This window comes from Pongo abelii, chromosome 7 (genome assembly GCF_028885655.2).
Source record: "Pongo abelii isolate AG06213 chromosome 7, NHGRI_mPonAbe1-v2.0_pri, whole genome shotgun sequence".
Classification (NCBI taxonomy): domain Eukaryota; kingdom Metazoa; phylum Chordata; class Mammalia; order Primates; family Hominidae; genus Pongo; species Pongo abelii.
Window position 1 is genome coordinate 79657711 of NC_071992.2, and position 20727 is coordinate 79678437.

The window sequence follows — 20727 nt, forward strand, 5'->3', positions numbered from 1 at the left end:
CTTTTGCTCCTAGTACGACAGATTTTATGGCTAATTTCCGGCAATTTATCCTGGCAGTTTGAGGAGGAATTCCTTTGGGAATAATATGCATAATTTGCATAAATCATTCTGATAGCATGCATATCAGCGTGTAGCTCCTGTCTAGGTCTGCATCTCTCCCTTCATAATCAAAACTGACTATGTTTCCACCAGCATGAATGGGTCCTAGAATATAAAGCTTGATTCTCTCTAATCAGCAATACGAAAAAAAAAGGCCCAAATGGAGTTTTCTCCCCCTTCACATGATAACAAATGGTCGTGTTTATGACTTGCAATTTAGAAATCACAGAGACACACACACACACAGAGCCCCGTTTCTCAGTGTTCAGCAAAGCTCTGAAACACAGAGTACCCAATTATTAGATTATTAAAGGTAGGCCCATCCGTGAGGACTTGCATCAGCCAAAAATAAAAATAAATGTTATTTCAGTAAAATTTAAATCTATGCACAGCCTGCATAAGGCTATCAAGTAGCTTTGGGTGCTTTCTCCCAGGAGGTTTTTCCTTAAGCATGCATTTGTCTAAAGAAATGAGGCTGCGGTCAGCTTTGTGTGGCCAGTGTGGTGATTCAATGTGACGTACAGTGGGGCAGTGCATATTCTCTTGGACTGCCTTCGTTATTATAATCAGGCAGAGTCAAATCGGTTTGTTGGTGATGAGGCCAGAAAAGAACTTTGGTTTTGGAACATGGGCTCTACTGCAGATAGCCACAAGGCACCTGACACGATGGATTTCAGCTGGCAGGACACCAAGGACCAACATTTCTGTGGTGAAAAGCAAGGCTCGGCCTCCCATGTACCGCTGCTGGCTCTGTTGGAGCAACAATAGCACAGCATCCTTTTAGCTTGTGGTGTGAAATGGTAGCTGACATATGTAGCAATGCTGTTCACTCAACAAGTCCAGTAGGGGTGTGGGAAGAAGAAACACAAAAGCAAAATAATTGTGGGATGGCTGCTGTGACAGGGCAGGCATATAACAGTCCGAATAACATGGTCAAATCTGATTGGCTGTTGTGCTCTCGGTAAGCATGGCAGCTTGCGCCCACCGCAGTATCACAAATGACAATTGGGCAAGCATATCTTATGTAGAAGTTAATCACAATAATGGAGCGCAAAGTGTGGTTTAGCAGTCAGATAGTAAGTGACAAATCTGTTTTACCTTCCAGTACCAGTTATGTGTGCGAGATGAGGTTGGCTCTTGCTCTGAGCCATCATGCTGATAATCAATAGAAGACAAAAGTAATGAGTTGCATTATTATCAACAATGGAGAGTAGAGCTTTACGTGGCTCTGCAGAATAACATCCAGACACAAAAGCCAGCAGCTTTTCCACCAGCCCCAGTACGAATGCAGGCAGAGCTATACGTTGAGAAGAATGACAACTGCACAATAAAAAAATTGCAGCCTCTACTTGTAGTTGTCATAGTTGAGCAGACACCAGCCAGTGCCACTGACAGACCAGCTGGGCCCTGGGAGGACTTCCATGCTGCACCAGGAGGTACAGTAAATTATCCTGCACGGTAGAGCAACATCTGTTTCTGTGCTAGTGCCGAACAAACAAGGCAATTTAAAACATACCAAGGGATAACCAAGCAACAAATGAACATGACCCTCATTTTTTCCCCCTTCTCACACATGAGGTGCTAAACTTCTTTGTGCGAGCACTGCATGAAAGAGAAGCCAGGTTTTTATTTGATAAGGTGTTGTCAGAGAGATTTTACATGTTTCCAAAATGGAAAGAAAAAGCTTATAGTATTGTTATTCTTAGAATCTTCCCCCTTCTATCTTAATTTCTTTTATACCAAAGCTAGCACTCAGTTCTCAATTCGCTCTAGAATTAAAAAAAAAAACTTTCCATATACTTATAAATATTCAGTCTTTAAACCTAATTTGCTATACTTAGTTCACATGCCTTCAAGCATTTGTCTTCCAATTTCCACTGAATAAATGCGTACTAATGAGAACTAGAGCAAGCTGCTGAGGCAAAGCTGGGTGACTTGGGTCTGGCCTGCCACCAGCTTGTGATAGGCGGGCAAATTGAGTTAAAATGAAAAGTCTTGTCAGCTGAAATTCAACATGGTAGCCAAACAGCAAGCTGTCAATCATCCAGCCAAAACAGGGGACTGCAGGTAATAAAAGGTCATTGTGAGTCATTAATGCACTTGGCTTTCATATGGAAGTTAATTTTAATTAAAGATGATCTCTATCTGTAAATGTTTTATAAAACTTATTGTGTATAATGGATTGTTAATTTATACTAACATTTAGCAGGTAATAGGACTCTAATTATTACAGTGCATTGTCGAAAAATGACCATCAAGAATGCAAATATTTTGAGATAAAATTTACACCAGGCAATGCAAGGTGCCAACAACTGCAACTGTGATTAAGATAAGGCTGCCTGTGAGTTGTTAAGAACTGAGCTTTACTGACCAGTATATGCTAGGAAATTGGATTCCAAAATTCCCTCTATGATCTCACAATTCAGAGCATGCACTACATTCTTCACCTGGCTAGGGAAGACTTCTTTCTCTTTTCAGGATACAAAATTATTTTGATTAAGTATCCCTTCTAAGTGAAATGCCAGGGAATGTCTTGAGCTAAAATCTTTTACAACACAATTGTGAAGAAAAATAACAAATAAAAAAATTATGGTTAAAAAAGGCATGTACATATTCTCTTTTGCTCTCAGTTCTCAATTCTGGCTGTAATAAGGGATGGATGATTCTCATTTGCAGATTTAAAGCACTAAAGCAGCTCATGACAATCAATAATGCATGTTACAATGCAAAAACAAATAAGCATATCTGGGTTTCTGCCTCACACTTAGGCCCTGTCTGTATATGTGGAATGAATGTACTGTGACATGGCCAGGCTGTTAATTTGGGTCATCTTAATGATTGGTGCAGGCTGGCATGCCATTTGATTAGCCATGGTGATCAGAGGATAGCAGCAATGGATGGAGTGAAATGAACAGCCAGACCCTGCTGCAGTCACTGGGGCTGAACACTTGGTGATCTTAAAGAGAAGGTGGTTATAAAAGGGGGAGAGGGGTTGGATATGGAGGTGGTATGCTCTGGAAGGTGTGATGGAATGGAGTGAAGCTCATGATGTGTGCATGTGTATGTGCATTTCTACATAACTGTCTTCAAGATAGTTGAGAAGGTAAATAAGAAATTGTGATAATCATATAATTTGAGGCAAAATAATTAATCTTTGGCTCAACAATTGTATATCTTAAGTAAAGTTAAAAATAAATCTGAATTGGTACAAATGCCTATCTTCACTCTGCATCTCAGACACAGTCTTTGGTTCACTGCTAAAATACAGACATGTAAATTCAGCGTTCATATATTCCATAAATGTTTGTTAAGGCCCTACTCTGCTTGGAGCACTGGGCCACTGCTGCTGGTGTGAAAAAGGAACACAGCACATGGACTTGGCCTTCATGGACAATGCAATCTAGGTAGTTCAAAGTTGGAAGACACATATAAACAGGAATGCTCCCAAGATCCTACTGAAGATATTGCACAGTTGCTTTTATTTATTTGACAAATAAAAATTGGATATATTTATGGTGTACAACTTGATGTTTGGAAATACGCATACATTCTGGAATGGCTAAGTCCAATAATTAACATATGCAACTACCTCACATACTGATCAGTTATTTGTGGTGAGAACACTTAAAATCTACTCCTTTGGTAATTTGATACTACACATTTTCTAATTGGATAACTCCAATGATAGCATTCAGAAAGCCCATTTCAGTAGAAAGCCATTTTTCATATTGAGGTGAAATTTTCCTCCGTTTAATTTCCACTCTTTATAAAACACACAGGCCAAAAACGTCTAATCATTCTTCCACATAATAACCCTTTCAAAGTATGTAAAGACAACTATCATGCCATTTTCTAATTGTGTGTCAGAGATGATATGGTGTTTAGCCTTTGCCATGCTGGATGAATTCAATTAGTCAATGTGCCTCTTAAGACTTGGCACAACTAGGTGTGTACTATTTTAGTTGGAAAAGGAGAGAATTATTAATTTCTGTCCCTAGACACCATGCTTCTATTACTATTTCCTGGGAGCAGATGAGCAACAGATTTTTGAAATAATATCACTATTGTTTTAAATTTTCTGATATCCCAGAGATTATCAGCAACCCTGGATGCCCATTAGAATCACCTGGGATTGCTTAAAAAAATGAATGCCCCATTCCAGTCTAATGGAATCAGAACCACTGCACTAACTAAAACCTTTCAGTTAGAGGCTTTGAATCTGCTGCACATTAGAATCACCTAGGGAGCTTTTTTTAAAGCCATCAGTCTGCACCCCAGACCAATGCAATCAGAATCTCTAAGGGTGGGGCAAGGTATGCAAAGTGTTTAAAGCCTCCCAGGTGGTTCCAATGAGCAATCAAGGCTAAGAACCATTGCTTCAAACCCTTTTCTGCTGAGTCACATGTTTCTCATCCTATTCTTACAAAGTTGATATTTAGATCTAAATACAATAATTTGCATTTTAATTAAAGTTGCTTTTCAATCCTTTCAGATTCTGTTTCCAGCATTCATTATATTATCTAACCACCTTAGCTTTGTGCTGAGTTGAAAATCCAATGAACATCGATATCAGTATTTTTCACTTATATATCTAATGTTTCCTTACATTAGATATAAAATTTTCACTATTTACATCCCTGAGTTTCTGATGTACTTCTTTGTGGAAGATGCTTCACCCACTTCCTCCAGTTAGAAGTTCCTGAATAAAGTTATATCTTCTGTAAATCCTCATTAGAAGAGAGGATGTTGCGAAACTTCACTACTGTCTGAATTATGTAATCTTTTAAGCTTTTGAATACACAATTATTTTATAATATTTGAATGAGCTTTTTCAAAATAACACCCATAATCTTTACAAACATATCACACTAATGTAAAATGTTCATAAGGGTAACTGTGTGGGGGGTATATAGGAATGTTCTGTATTATCTTTGTAACTTTTCTATAAATCTAAAACTATTCTAAAATAAAAAGTTCATTTTTATTTAAAAAAACCCCACAAGATTCTAATATGAAACTCTTGTTCTATCCTTACCCTTAAACCCAACTGCATTTGAGAATCAGTAATATATATCTTATAAAAAATAGTGGTCAAAGTCTCCAGTCCATTTCTAGAGCATTTTTGTCTGAGGTGACAGTCATTATGGGTAGGCATTAAAGTTAGATCTGGCATCAACTTCCGGTTCTGCCACTATCTAGCCGTATGACTTACGTTAGTTAAGTAACATTTCTGAACCTCATTATTCAATAATTGAATAAAAATAATACTTGACAATTAAATAACCCAATATACATAAAACACTTAACACAGTGGCAGGCACATATTCATATAATAATTATTAATATTATCATTCATAATATCTTATCCTGAAGCTAAAAATTCAGCCAACTGTATGATCCTCTGGCCCATGTTGCCTGATCTTGCCCACATGCACATCATGCCTGGCTTTGTAGAACTGAGATACAAAGAACTCCTCTCCCCTCTCAGCTGGGATAATGAAAAAAGATCTCAAGGGCTCTAGTATCAGACAGGCCTGAGGGGGAAAAGCATGGGCGTGGTCAGAAAACGTGAGTTAAAGACCTGCCTTTCTTCTTAATCACCTCCATGATCTTAGACGGGGTATTTAGCACCCTGAGAATTTTCTTATCTGTGAAAGTGACAAAATAATAGCTGTCACTGTCCTCCAGAGTATCCTGGTGATGATGACATGAAACAATGTCTATAAGATTGCTTTGAAATATTGAAATCGTTAATATATTTAACATGGATTGCATCTAATTATCATTATTATTTGTTATTAAAGGCCTTAATTTTTTCCTTTCTGTATTCTCCTCCCACACCAACTACTCACAATCGGCTTCAAAATCTTTCATCGAATTTCGATGTAGACTCACTGCAAGCTCATACTTCTAGAGTTATAATTTATAATATTCTCTTTTTAAAAAAGTATTACAGATTTTGTCCAGTTCCAGTTTTAAGGCATCTCCCTTTACTTTAACATCCCTCAACTGGACCATGTTTGCAACTTTTCTCAATTTGAGGATATGTCACTCAACAACATCAGGTGTCTACAATTCACCTGAGCCATGTGGCAGTTCTAATATACCTTGACTTTCCAGAGTATGTTTGCTCTTTTCACTGGTGAGTCATCGAAAGAGCGCTCCTGTGAGGTAAGGTAGACTTGAGCATGATGTTCATAAATAATTGCAAATGAAGAAAACAATATAAACTACATAGGGACATCGCAGAGGTTAAATGTCATTTTGGTGATAACAACAGATAATATTTATTGAGCCTATACCGTGTACCATTATACTAAGTTATTTATCTGTTATTCAAATAAACCATTAAGAAGTGGTATTCATCAAGCTTATTTGCAATTGATTTATCAAAATTCCAATTTTGAGAGCTTTTACTCCTTGCATTATCTTTTTTTCTTATCTTTGTCTTTCTGAATTATCTTTTATACTTTTCTTTTTTCTATATCTAAAACCTGCAGTTCTAAATCCTACCTCCACCCCAGATTTTTTTCTGAGATAACTGAAAAATTCTTACTTTTCTCTCAGAGTTTCTCAAACTTCCATTCTATCAGCAATTTTTTCATATTGAGATTTAAGCCCCAAGTTACAGTTACTGAAACCTTATATCTACTTATTTTAAATTTTCATTTAAATGTAATTATAGAGATCTTAACTAATTATTAATAGATAAAATGTTTTACTGAGGTCATAAGCAGAATCTCAACAACATACATAAATATATAAAAATATAGAGTTGTGTTTTCTTTGCCTAAAATAAGAGTAGAATAGTTTTAAAGAAAGATTCTCAAAAGCATTGAAAAAAGGACAAATCTATCATAACCTCTTACAGCAGATGATTGCTTTAAATTACTTAGACAGACTTTGGCAATCTAACGTTCCTTCTCAACCCTGCTTTATAATCAAAGTGTGCTGACATGCAAAATTTCTGTAAAAAGAAGACCCTCTTTTCTCTTTGCTGTAATAGTGCCCAAATCCTCCTTCCTGGTAAAAAGTACAGCAATCATTTTATCATTGTTATCTTTTTTCCTCTTATAATGATAAAAGTTTAAACTTTTTTTTTAAGACATTGCATTTAAAATACATAGAACTCTTTCCTTAAGAAGACAAGAAGGATAAGCACATACCCACATACCACGTGGCACATGGTAAATATTTAACTGTGTAAGTCTTGCCTTTGTACATATAGTTCACGCTCTCTTGATATAGAGAGATACAACTGAGCTATGACTATCTGCAGAGGTTATTTGTTGTGTAACTAATTCACATATAAGTTTGCTCTGATCTGCATAAAACCTTCTATCTTTTGAAAGAAAAAAAAATACACACTATTTTCTAGATCACAAACGGCCCCATCATTTTAAATTCTCGTAATGAACAACACTGGCCTCTGCTGGTAACCGAGGTCGTGATGAACTATCCAGGCTGCTGAAGGTACTGCCTTTATCCAGGTGGATCTAAACTTGCTTGGGATTTTTGTTGTTTTTATTCATTTGTCAATGATAGGAGACTTGTCAATTTATGAGGGATCCAACAGTGAAAATCTCTAGCTCTAGCTATGGGCTTAAATGGATGCAAATTATAGCTCTGGAATCTGCCATTTCTTCTGGTCTAATAAATTTAAATGTTTCTGCTTTAATATTGAAATTTAAAAATGATTTTTTAATAGCAAAAAGTTGAAAGTAAAAAGAGTGGATGAATTACAACTACATTTTTAAGAGTAATAACTATACAGAATATAAACACATATTCCTTTTAGTGTATTTGCCTTACTTCCCAGTATGCGTCATCTTATTCATAAAATGCAATGGAAACTGCTTGAATGTATGGGAAATGCAACCTAGATCTTCATAGAAATTATAAATATGCCAGAAAATACTGTGTATCCAAGTGGAGCAACTACCCAAAATTTTACACAAATTTTCTGAATTTGTTCCCCAATAATTCTGCAAAGAAAAATAAAAGAATATTTGTATTTTAGTAATGTTGAGATTTTTTTAAAAGAAAATATAAAATTTATTTGATAACCTATGCTAAAGACACAAACTACAAACTTCCAAATTGACTGCTAGTATAAGGCATGCTTACTGGCATTGTCTCAATGGGCCTTAGCCTGAGAAGTGAGAACAATGTCTAGAACACTTGGGGCATTTTCCTCAATGGCCACTGAGAGTGAACATTGACCAAACTTGGGAGGACTTTTGCTCCTGAAAGGTCCCATTAAAGAACCTGGAACATATTTAAAAGATAAAAAATTGAGATCAACATAGGCTAAAATGCTCGCCTACATTGTCAAAGGAATAAAGAAACAGAAATATGTGAACATTTGTTCCTGCATTTGTCTAAAGAAACTTGGAATATTGTACCCTAAAGGATACCGCAGGATGAAATGTCAATACAGAAAGAATAGAGAATAGCTCAGTGGTATGGAATTTAACTTTGGCAGTAGAAGTTCAATCAGGGAATGGTAGTGAACAGCCTTCTCAAAGTAGTAAAGGGGAACAAAATCTTTAATTTGCAGTTTGCTAATTAAACGAAATCTGCTGCGATTAAAAGCTCCAGTCATTGAGGTACAGGCCTATGTAGAAATAGAAAAAAACCCTAGTCACTACCAACCTCAAACATACTTGAAATAGTGACCATGTATATCTCATGAGTCAGTGAGTATTTTACAAAATATCAATGTTTCACAGGAATAGTTTGTAGTTGTTGCTTTTCCTTTTCTTTTTCTCCCTTTCTCTCTTCCTTCCTTCCCTCCCTCCCTCCTCCCTTTCTTCTTTTCTATTTTTTCCTTCTTTTCTTTTTTTTGTGGGTTTAAATTACGAACTTCCAATGGAAAACTTTTTTTCTGTGTGTTTGAGAATCACACACTCCACAAAACGTCTAACCTGTGCTTGAAAATATAGACATCATTTTAGAGAATAAATACAATTTGCACACAGGGTGCCTTTTTTGCAATACTTTCCTTTTCAATCCCTAAATACTTCTTGACAAGATTGTGCAGCAGTGTTGGAAAGCATTAGCACATCAACAGATGCTCAGAATCAAATGATTTAATAGGCATAAACTTTTTTTCAAATAATTGTAAAGCTTTGGTTTAGCCTTTTGCATACCTTGCATAGTTAATTACCTAGGCCTTAATGTTTACATGCAATGAGAGTATCTACGGCTATAAACTACATAATTTATAATTGATGTAAATGGGTGTTATTATGTCAATTAGGCAGCTGTGTCCTCCACCTCTTGGTAAACAGCTATGAGTGATAAACCGAGTTTGCAGAGAGGTACCTTCTTTTCTTCATAACAGATAAAAATAAATTACCTAGGCAGATCAGGCTGTCCAATTGTTCTCTGGTGAGGTGGATGGGAAACCCAGACCCTTTCTTTTGACCTGTTGACTGCAGCAAACGGTCAATTTCGTCACGCACTGCTGCCATAGCTTCTGGGTGCCGCAGAAGATAATACATTGCCCAGAACATAGTTGGAATAGTGTTTGCCACAGAGGCCCAGAGAAAGCCTAAATGATGTGCTGGGAGAAAATAAGTGAAAAGGAAGATTAATAGCGTTTATTACACTGATTAGATTTGCAGTGTGCTAATTAAAAGATGTTAGGACACAGACCCAGCCAAGGATCAGTGCATGCTAATGAGAACCAATAGGCTTCTGAAGTCTAATTTTCTGCTTAATGAGAATAGTTTAAAATGTAATGTGCATGGGGGGGCGGTGTGGTGGGGGATGAGATAAGAGGAGTAAATGCAGCTTAGTTATACTCTTTCTCATTATCACCATTAAGTATCTTGTTTTACCACCTCAGCAAAAAAAAAAAAAAAAAAAAAAATCAATTATCATACAGGGTTATATCAGAGTAAAACATTTTATCATTAGCCAATTAGAAAGAGCATAAAAAATTTTCAAGGTCGCCATTTTGTCTTTTTATTTCAAAGGTCTATTGTAAATGATTTTGTTTTAGGCAAGCACTCATTCAGAAGTTCTTACCTCCTATTTCAAGGTCCTCGTGCACATAATATTTCTCCAGGACATCTTGCCTGCTTTGAAAAACTTCTGACCATCCTTGCAACTTGGCTAACTTTTCTGATGAAAAGCATTTTATAATTTTCTCCCTAACAGACTTGACATTTCCTAGAAGATCAATGGGTATGTTGGATACTAAATATGCAAACTTGTCATCAAATTTTAAAAAATCATCTTTTAGCTCACTAATAAATTTGTTGTTGTCACAAACAATAACTTTTCCATATATAGTTGTAAATGTGATCTCAAATATTATTGAGCTGCAGAATGGATACAGTTGTGCCGTGTCCCAACTTGTGGTTTTTAACAGCTGGGGTTCAAACACTTGTTTTAGATTCTGCATCATGCTTTCCAAGAGTATGTCCAAAGATTTGCCTTGCAAAAATTGATAGCAGAGGTGAAGCTCATCATTCATGTCATGATTTTTTTGCAACTGACTGATGCTAAATGCTTTCTCTAATAATTTATTAGAAAATAATCGAAAGCTTAATTGTTTATGATTTTTAATCACTAGCTGGTACTGGAAGGGGTCCAGAATAAATGTTATGTACTTTCCTAGAAAAAAAAAAAGAGAGAGAGAGAGAATATGAGTTCGTTTGTTACTAAAACGGAAATAAACACCACAAATTTAAAAATATTTTAATCAAAATTAGAGAGACCCTAATAACTAAGGCAAAAAGTTTAATACAAATCCATTTCATTCGAAGGTACACTACATGTTTCCTTTGAAAATGAAAGATGGTGGAAAACACTCTAGAAACGTGAAGTTAAATATCCTGAAGTTCTTACTAACCTTTGCAAAGATGGTTTACTCTTCCAATTTTTATTTTAACTAAAGTACCTGAACACTTTAAATATCCTTTAAATATTCTCATAATCCCCTGACTTAAATACTTCTCATATTTTTCCCTCAATAAAGCAGAAAACAAATTGGCAACAGGCCATTCCATTTCTGAGTATTTATACTTCATAAAGAGCTTTCTCATACTTAGGTGTCATCTGAGTTTTGTTCAAATACAACAATTTAACTCAAATAAATGACCATACTGTATGGAGCAGGTACTCACAAATAAAAGTCTAATTCAACACTAGCAAAAATCCACTAATGCCAGCATTTTCACTTTTATGGATGAGGGAGATTTAATAACATGTTCAAGGTCACATACTGACTTGTGACTGACACAGGATTCCAAACTAGAACACATCCATTCATCCATTCATTCAGGAAGTCATTCACCATTCACCACATTTATTAAGATCTGGAAACTTGGTTGGATCCCTTTCTTTTTGAGATACAATTATGTATAGAAATCATTGCATCCCTATGGATCGTGATATGGCAGAGGTGGAACACAGCATAAGGGAAGCAGAAAGTAGAGTCTGCTTCAGTCAGCCTGGAGTTATCACCAAGGTCTCTCTGAGGTGATGACGTTTACCTTTTCCACATATCAGTGTTGCCCAAACTTATCGATTTAAAAACTTGGGATGCTTGCAAAAAATACAGATTCCTGCAAGATTTTGATTCAGAAGGCTTGGAGGGGGTCCTACCAGTGTCCTTTTTGATAAGGTCCTCAAGTGATTCTTATAAGGAGGCACCTTGAAGGACACAGTCTACTATAGTCTGTCTCTCAAAATTGGCAGAGACCTTGGAGAATTGCTTGTTTACCCTCTGCATTTATCAGTTGATAAAGCTGAAGAAAGTCAAGAGATGTTAAGGGTCAAGATCATGCTGCCACTTTCAGTGGCAGACCCTTGATGAGAAGTTACTCACCATGCACTATTCTTTGTCTTCTCACTAGAGTGCTGTTTTATGATTCTTTCTAATTAGAAATATTAAGCAGATAGTAATCAATAATGACATTTAATGTCTTTCCTGTACAGAACAGGCATAAACTTTAGATGATCCTAAAAACGTTAACATCTACTTATTTATTGTCTTTATGTCATTATTCCTGTTTGTGTCTGTGTGTGTGTGTGTGTGTGTGTGTGTGTGTGTGTGTGTTGCTTTGTTAGCGGAACAACTTCTCACTTGTTATTTATGGTAACTCAAATAGCATCATAGAAATTTAATTCAATTTGGTGCAAGATATTTCAAATAAAGTTTTGAAATAATTTTCAACCTAATCCTAGAAACAGATAAACATGTTTTTGTTTCACAATTTTGAAACACAAGTTTTTAATATACATGAATATACATGTGCTATGATTTATTTTCTAAAAATGACTCAGATGACTTAAATTTTATTCACTCATTTTCCCCTTGATTAATTCAATAATGTGAGTGGATCTAGGATGCCAGTAAAGCTAGAAGTGGCTATTCATTCTGGTCAGATCGCAAAGCTGTCTTCTACAAGGTAAACTAAATTTGTGTGCGTGTATGTGCTCTGGGGAGAGCAAAAAGGATTCAACCCAATTTAGGCATATTTTATGACACCTGCTTTACCATAGCAGCTTAATTAAATAAAATTGCCAGCATCTGCCTGTCAAATAATTGAAAAAAATCAATTTTCTTATTTTGCAAAAGATATAATTTTAGGCAAAGTTGTGTATTTTCACAGGTGGTGATTCATACTTTTCTCCTTTCACTAAATAAAAGGATTTTGCTAAATATCTTTGGGGTTATTTTAAATTATTCCCTAATATTACCAGAGTGTATAAAAGATTCAGTTAGTAAAACACACAATATTTAGAGAATATTTTGAATTTTTCCTACAATTTTCTATATTCATCTAAATCTAAATGGAAAGAGAAAAATATATTCAGACATGACAGCAGGAGCTACCTGTTATTGGGCCTACTGAAGTAGAGGCTGTATACATGTTACAGTTTTTGTTTTGTCTACAGTCATTGCAAATACACACATTCATTTTCTCTCTCTCTCTCTCTCTCTCTTTCTCTCTTTCTCTCTTTCTATTTCCTCCTCTCTCCTATCCCCATCCACTTGGGAATGAGGGTATGGGAAAAAACAATAAGGTTAATTTCAAATAAAGGGAATAAAAGTTGAATGTGGACAAAATGGTTCAAGTTAGCAACCAATTACTAATAAATTGCTTTTAAAAATATAAGCAGTTGTTTGTATATCAGTTCTTTATAAAAATCAGTACTGTTAGCTTCATTTGTTTGTAGATCTAATCTCACTCCTTTCAAGGCTCTTTTCACTCTAGGATCTGTATTTTCTCTTTCTCATTCTTATTTCAGTGTCCTTCAATATCAAGGCATTGTGTTTTACCTCTGATCTTTTTTATTGAGATGTGAATTGCTTCAGAAGAAGACGTTTTGATTTTCTGGATTTTACTTTTCATGTGGGTTTGGAAGTACTAATAACCCTGGAGATGTTAGCTGGCTTTCCAACTTTTAATCTTCAGTATAAACAATTTAAGCTAAGTTTTCCAAAATTAATATTAATTTAAACCATCTGTCCACCATCTGCTAATGTGAGATGCAAAACCAGAGTTTCTTTGTGATCTTTAATCAGACAGTTAGGAAAACTCATATACATTCATAAAATGAATTTAAATTTCTTAACAAAGGAAATCTTCTGAAAAGGTATTCTGAAAGCTGTGTATTCTTGCAGCAACATTAACTTTTGCTCCAGGGTGATTTTATGTAAATGAATGGCCAGTGTCAGCAGGCATGTTACCTAGTTTACAAAGATCACAAGGTAAAAACAATACCCTTTGCCATGTTTTCCAAAGAGAAGAGAATACTGTCAGCAGTTGATATGAAATATTGATTTAAAGAATTTCAAAGTTTGCATTTGCCTAAAATATAAATGTCAAAGTGGGGCTGATATCTGCAAGAAAAATACAATATAAATCATTCTTAGAGGCAGTAAATTTGAAGTCAGGTCAAAATTTTTGATATCTTCCTTGCCAATCATTTCATTCTCTTCCCTTTTTAGGAGCTAACTGGCCTTACAATATTAACTCTAGCATTCCTGTATAAGCTGCATAAGAGACTTTACCACCTCAGTAGCCTTTCCACTTCCTTTAAAATTAATTATTTAGGAAGGTAAAGCTACATAATTCAAAGTATGTTGGTAAATGTATTTTAAAAATCCAGTCATTCACCCTAATGTCAAACAAAAAGTTTTGACATCTGGATCATTATAAATTGAATTTTGATGTTTTCATTTCATATATTTGGTGCTATACAAAGATATATATATATATATCTCCATGAGAATTGGCTGCTTGGCATAGAAATGTCCTGTAAAAAAAATATAACCAAGGCCAGAGTATCACTTGAGGCCAGGAGTTCAAGACCAACCTGGGCAACATAGGGAGACCCCATCTCTGCAAAAAACCTTAAGAAAAAAATTAGCCAGGTGTGGTGGCACACACCTGTGGTCCCAGCTACTCAGGAAGCCAAGGTGGGACGATCACTTGAACTCAGGAATTTAAGGTTGCAGTGAATTATGATTATGCTACTGCACTCCAGCCTGGGTGACAAAAGGAGAATCTATCTCCAAAAAAAAAGAGACAAATTTGAATTTTAACAATTTTCATAATTAGAAGCTTTTCATTCCTGTGTTTAGCTTGTTTTACAACAGAATTTTTAAATCTCAAGCTGAAAATTTTGGTTGGGAAAGTGAAATATGAGTCAACTTTGTACTTTATGAGGATGGCCACATGTACATATCCCCCCTCTTATTAGGAAGATTTCACTAGCTGCTGACAATGATGTACAGTGGTGCTTTGCTGGGGTGACATCTAGGGAAAACGATTCCGCTGCACCACCACACAAAACCAATTAGAGAACTATTTTCTGCGACAGGTCAAGAATTTACATGGTTTCTCATGAAAAGATGTACCTTTTAATTTCTTTATTAAGATGACATCCATGTCCCTTGAGACTTTTGGGGATGACAATCATTTGCTCATCATGCAAGAACATATACTCAGTGAAATCACATTATGAGACAAGAGCGGAAGACTTTGTTCTTCATTTCACATTTTGTAAATGAGCTACGTTGCAAACTGATCATTAGAACCATATACATTAACAGGATTTCTTGACAGGAATTTATTCAAATTCTAGTAAGAAGCAAAACAGAGGTATCGTGCACATTTAACTGTGGTTGTCTACTGTTGAGTTCAAACATAACCATGGTCAAATTATTTAGATGTTAGAAATTCAGCAAGCTTCTTGGTACCTAAGATTAAGAAATCAAGTATCAGCAGAAATTGGCTATTTTTTGAAAAGTGAATAAAGTGACTCAAATCTGCCACAACTTTCTGCATAATCATCTTAGGTTATTTTTGTACATTGGTATTAAAAAAAGAAAAACTGAACATTTCAATCACTTGTTCTATCTATTCATTAGAAACACCAGTGTTAATTATTTAAAGTAAGAATGACGCTTTTTAAGTGAACAATATAGTTTTGGTACCATAAAGCCCAAGGCTCACTTAGAGGAGAAGCACCAGCTCAGGCTTTTATCTGTACAGTATTCTAGTGTTTCATCAGCTCTAAGGAATTAGGGGCTTCCCCATCCAATATTCATTGAGAATAAGTTCTGAGCTCTAGACTAAATGTTGACAATAAAGAAGCTAACAGAATAATGAAGGGAGACAGATAAGTCAATTGGTAATAACTTCACAATGTATTAAATGCTCCTACAGAAGTGATACTGGGAGTAACTGGACCCTGGAGAAGAGGCACCAAATATAGGAGGAGTCAGCAAAGGCTCTTGAGAGGAAGCAATGTGTGACTCTGGCCTCAAAAGTTGAGTCCCTGTCAGTCAGGTAAACAACAACATTCTGGCAGAAAGAAAATCAAGATAAAGAAAACCCAGAGGCCCCACCAGGTATGGCATGTGAGGAGGAAATTTCAAACAACATGGTGCATTCATGGTGTGTGAAGCACAAGGCGAGCAGCAGCAAGAGACTGAGCTGGAAAGGCTGGTGGAGACCTGATCTTGGGGAGCCTCATGAGGACTACTGTATATAATATAATTCCTCTAAGATGCATGATTTTTTTCCATTTCAATTTTTCTGAAATCAGAATGCATACAATTTTCTTTCTCTTTTTTTTTTTTTGAGATGGAATCTCGTTCTGTCAACAGGCTGGAGTGCAGTGGTGCGATCTCGGCTCACTGCAACCTCCGCCTCCCGGGTTCAAGAGATTCTCTGGCCTCAGCCTCCCAAGTAGCTGGGACTACAGGCACATGCCACCATCCAGCTAATTTTTGTATTTTTTTTTTTTTTTTTAGTAGAGATGAGGTTTCACCATGCTGGCCAGGATGGTCTCAAACTCCTACCTCATGATCCACCCGCCTCAGACTAGCCAGCTTCCGGCAAAGGAGTAAGTTGTGATGAAACTGATACTGTCTGCCCATGAGAGAACTCAATCATGCTGATAATTTCCTCCAGTTGGATCATTTCTCCCAAATACTGCATTAAAATGGTAGCATTGAAATTAAGTCACTGTAGTTTCCAAAGGTTGCCTCTGACCCTCAGCAAAGTAGTTACAGGCAGAAAAAAATTACTGGCTCTCTAAGAATAGAACATAAACTTCCAAGGCTGGTTGAAGGAAGATGTAAGGGTTGAGCTAAGAAAAAGGCATACATGTAGATGATTTAGATAAAGAACCAGAAGGGGGAGTATAGAGAGTAAAGGAGTAGCAGAGTATTTCAGGAAGGAACAAGAGATCAGCATTGTCAAACCAGGTAGAGAGGTCTAGGTAGGTGGACCAGGGAATAACTTCAGCAAGGCTGAAGGCTGGTTATAGTGAGGAGGGCTCTAGGAGATATGCAACTAGAGATAGCAAATATATGTAACTCTCTTGAAAGAGCTGGATGCAAAAGAAAAGAAGAAAAGTGGAAAGTAACTAGAGGAGAACCTTAAGCATGGTTATAAGTGATGGTAAGAGCCCAAGAAAGAAAAAAATGAAGAAGCATGTGTGAGAGGAATGAATCCAGATGTACCAGTCCAGAGGAGAAAAGAAGAAAGGGTCATGGGGACAGGGAGATGGAGTGTCTTGAGCATTATTTGAAATTGGAGAAAATGTGGTAGATCATTGAGAAATGCAGGTACATTTGGCAGATACATGGGGAGCTAAGGGAGATTATACTGGATGTCTTCAGTTACCTTGTGAAGGAAGGAGAGTGAACTGTGTTACCAGAGCCCCAGTGAAAGTGGGGAGTGAGACTCAGCCTCTTCTTTTCCTGCCACTGGCAACACTCAACAAGCAAAGGAGTGTGGGTAATCTAGTGTGTAGAGATCAGCTTTCAGAGCACAGACAGGACATGCAAAAGCAAAGAGAGGGAATAGCTAGCCCAAGCCATAAACTGATGTTGAAGACTGTATACAAAGATAGCTATGATGAATTCCTTCCATCTCTCTACATGTACCCCCATGCAATGTGACTCTGCTACTCCTTCCAGGACAAGGTGGAGTCTCTTTCTCTGCCCTTGATTCTGGTCTGCACTGTGACTTGGTCTAACTAATAGGATGTGGTGGAAGTAAGGTTTTGCAATACCTGAGCCTAGGCCTCAAGAGACCTTGAAGCTTTTTCTCTCACTCCCTTGAGATACTAACTGCCATGTAAGAAACTTTTCTTGAGGATGAAAGACCAAGTGGACAAGGCAGCCCACCTAGGTATGTGATGAGACCATCTGGGATCATCCAGTTCCCATCCACAGTCCAGAAAAGCCACACAAGTGACTCAGGACAGACCAGTTGTTATTTTAAGCCATTAAACTTTTGGGGGATTTGTTACTTAGCAATCGATAGCTGATACAGCTACATAGTTTGGGTCTTAAAAAAGGGTGTGAACTAGGAAGAGTCCAGCTTCTCCTCCCAGTCCTAGAATGTTTGGGGTGTGTAGCAATCCTGCTGTTTTTTTCTTCATTTTTCTTGGTGTTTTGGTACTTTATTAAAGTCTGAAGTGCAATGAAAGTTTTAAAATGAAAAATACATTCTTGACCAGTAGTTGCTGGAGACTCAGAGGCAGGGGAAGAAGAATGAATAGGTGGAGCACAGGAAATTTTTAGAAGAGTACAGCTACTCCATATGATACTGTGATGGTGGATACATGTCATTATACATTTGTGAAAACCCAACGAACTACACAATACGAAGAGTACACTGTAATGTAAATCATGGATTTTTAATAATTGATCAATATTGGCTCATCAGTTGTAACAAATATACTACATAGATACAATCGGGAAAACTGTGATTGGGGGGAGGGGGTATATGGGAACTCTCTGAACTACTAAATTTTCTATAAACCTAAAACTGCTCTACAAATAATGAGCATTAATTTAAAAAATACATTCTAGCTTTTGTATAGTTATATATATATTTTTTTCTACCATTTTTAAAACCAAACTAAACCAAACCAAAATGACAGGTGATGGCTGGAAAGAGGGGTTCCCTAAGTACCACGAAGAGAGTTCTATAATTTGATTTTTAATGTGAGATCACTGAACTAAAAATAATAGTTTTCTTTCACATTAGCTCTACAAAATAAAATAAAATATACAAATATTCTACATTTTGCCTACAGAAAAACAGAAAGACATTAAAGAAGAAAGTGAAAAATTATGACATATATAAGGTATTAATAGAAGTGCTTCTTACCACCAAGAAGAACAGTGAAAGTGTCACCATGTTGCTTTTGAAGTGTTTTCATGAACCTTAAAGGGTCTTTCCGTAAGTTCAGGACCACTCCAAGATAAGGAAGCCAACCTTTTATCAATGGAGGCTCACCGGGTCTCCTATAAGGAAAAAAAAAAAAAAAAGATAAAAGAACAAAAGAAAAATCAAATAATTCTTATTCGAATACAGGTGGTTTATTTATTGAATCTAGAAGTTGACTGCATGGATTGCACTGCTTCTTTCTATTCTCTTACTCAGTGATTCTTATATAATCATAGACATGAGTTTACTGAGCTTCTCCAGTATGTATGGTTAAATGCATAACTTCTGGTGAGCAACTTTATTTCAACAGTTTTTGGGGATCAGGTAGTTTTTGGTTACATGGATGAGTTCTTTAGTTGTGATTTCTGAGGTTTTGATTCACCCATCACCCGAGCAGTGTAACTGTACCCAATATGTAGTCTTTTATCCCTCATCCCATCCCACCCTTCCCCCTGGGTACCCCCACTGAGTCCCCAAAGTCCATTATACCATTCTTTTTTTTTGTTTTTTTTTGAGACGGAGTCTCGCTCTGTCGCCCAGGCTGGAGTGCACTGGTGCGATCTTGGCTCACTGTAAGCTGCGCATCCCAGGTTCACGCCATTCTCCCGCCTCAGCCTCCCAAGTAGCTGGGACTACAGGCACCTGCCACCACACCTGGCTAATTTTGTTTTTGTATTTTTAGTAGAGAGGGGGTTTCACCGTGTTAGCCAGGATGGCCTCGATCTCCTGACCTCTTGATCTGCCCAACTCGGCCTCCCAAAGTGCTGGGATTACAGGCGTGAGCCACCGCACCCGGCCTATTATATCATTCGTATGCCTTTGCATCCTGGTGAGCAATTTTTTGAAGAAATTGTGTCTTGCAAGGCCTGTATGACTGCCTGATAGTTAAGTTACAATCTGTTTTATTTATTTCCTATTCTGTTTCCCGTCATCATAAGTAGGTACCTGTGACTAAGGAGATCTCCAGGAAACTAAATAAACTGTTTGATATAATTTACTCTAGGAAATTGTTAGTTATAATATCGATAAAAAACAAATGATCAGCTGCCTGATTTTATTGTTTTTTCACAAGTCATGTTATAAATGCTGCTTGATCAGTTTCATCAATGAGACCTAAACTTAGTTTTGACTAATATTTATGTTATCTGCTATGTGCTTGGTGATGTTCAGTGGAACAGGCCAGATCTAAGTTCTAGTCAAACTGCTTGTCGGAAATCACCTAAACAATGTCAATTACTGATTATTTTGTTTTCTATATAGCATAGTGTTTTTATATGTGTATACTCAGTCAAAGTAACTCCACCTCATTTTAAATTCCAACTCATGTACAGGCATTTAGGTCTTTCCACAAATAAAGGCTATGAGGGTTTCTTTCTTTCTTTCTTTTTTAAATCTTAAAAAACCTTCGATTATATTCTTATATAATAAAGGTATAAAGGGATGATGCATTATGGGATTTGAAGTTTTTTAAACCACTTAAGTCTACTTAACATAGTAAATGGAGATGTGTTCTTTAGGATGTGCAAGTCATATTAAAGTATTTGTTGTGAAATTTTTCACTGAATTGATTTATCACCAAGTTTAGAACTAGATGGCACCTTGGAGGCTTTCATGCAATTTCTCATTTTTATAGGTAAGAGTTCTCAAGGCCTAAGAGATCAACAAGTTTCCTTAAAGTCATGAAACTATGTAAGGACAAGCTGTGTACCAGGATGCAAGACTTGGAGTCCCACAGCTGCACTCTGGCCCCTATAGAAACATTAGTCAGTTAACCTGTGGACCTAGGGAAAAAAAACCACCAAAGCAGCTCACTGCCAGAGCTGACAGACATTGTGTGTGTGTGAATCTGAGGGCTCTTGCTGTGCCCTGGGTTTTAGATGTTGGAAAGTTTAGTTGCCAGAGTAAAGCT

General features: G+C 36.6%; 1 protein-coding gene across 1 annotated transcript in view; it reads right to left on the reverse strand.

The window, feature by feature from the left end:
* The window catches only part of LOC100439228 (cytochrome P450 7B1), a 206035-nt gene that overhangs the window by 9218 nt on the left and 176090 nt on the right, over positions 1 to 20727 (reverse strand). The window contains exons 2-4 of the mRNA XM_024251127.3: positions 18759 to 18895; positions 10135 to 10725; positions 9461 to 9667 (exon numbers count right to left, since the gene is read on the reverse strand). Coding sequence (XP_024106895.3) covers positions 9461 to 9667; positions 10135 to 10725; positions 18759 to 18895 — 935 coding nt within the window. The remainder of the gene's footprint in view (positions 1 to 9460; positions 9668 to 10134; positions 10726 to 18758; positions 18896 to 20727) is intronic.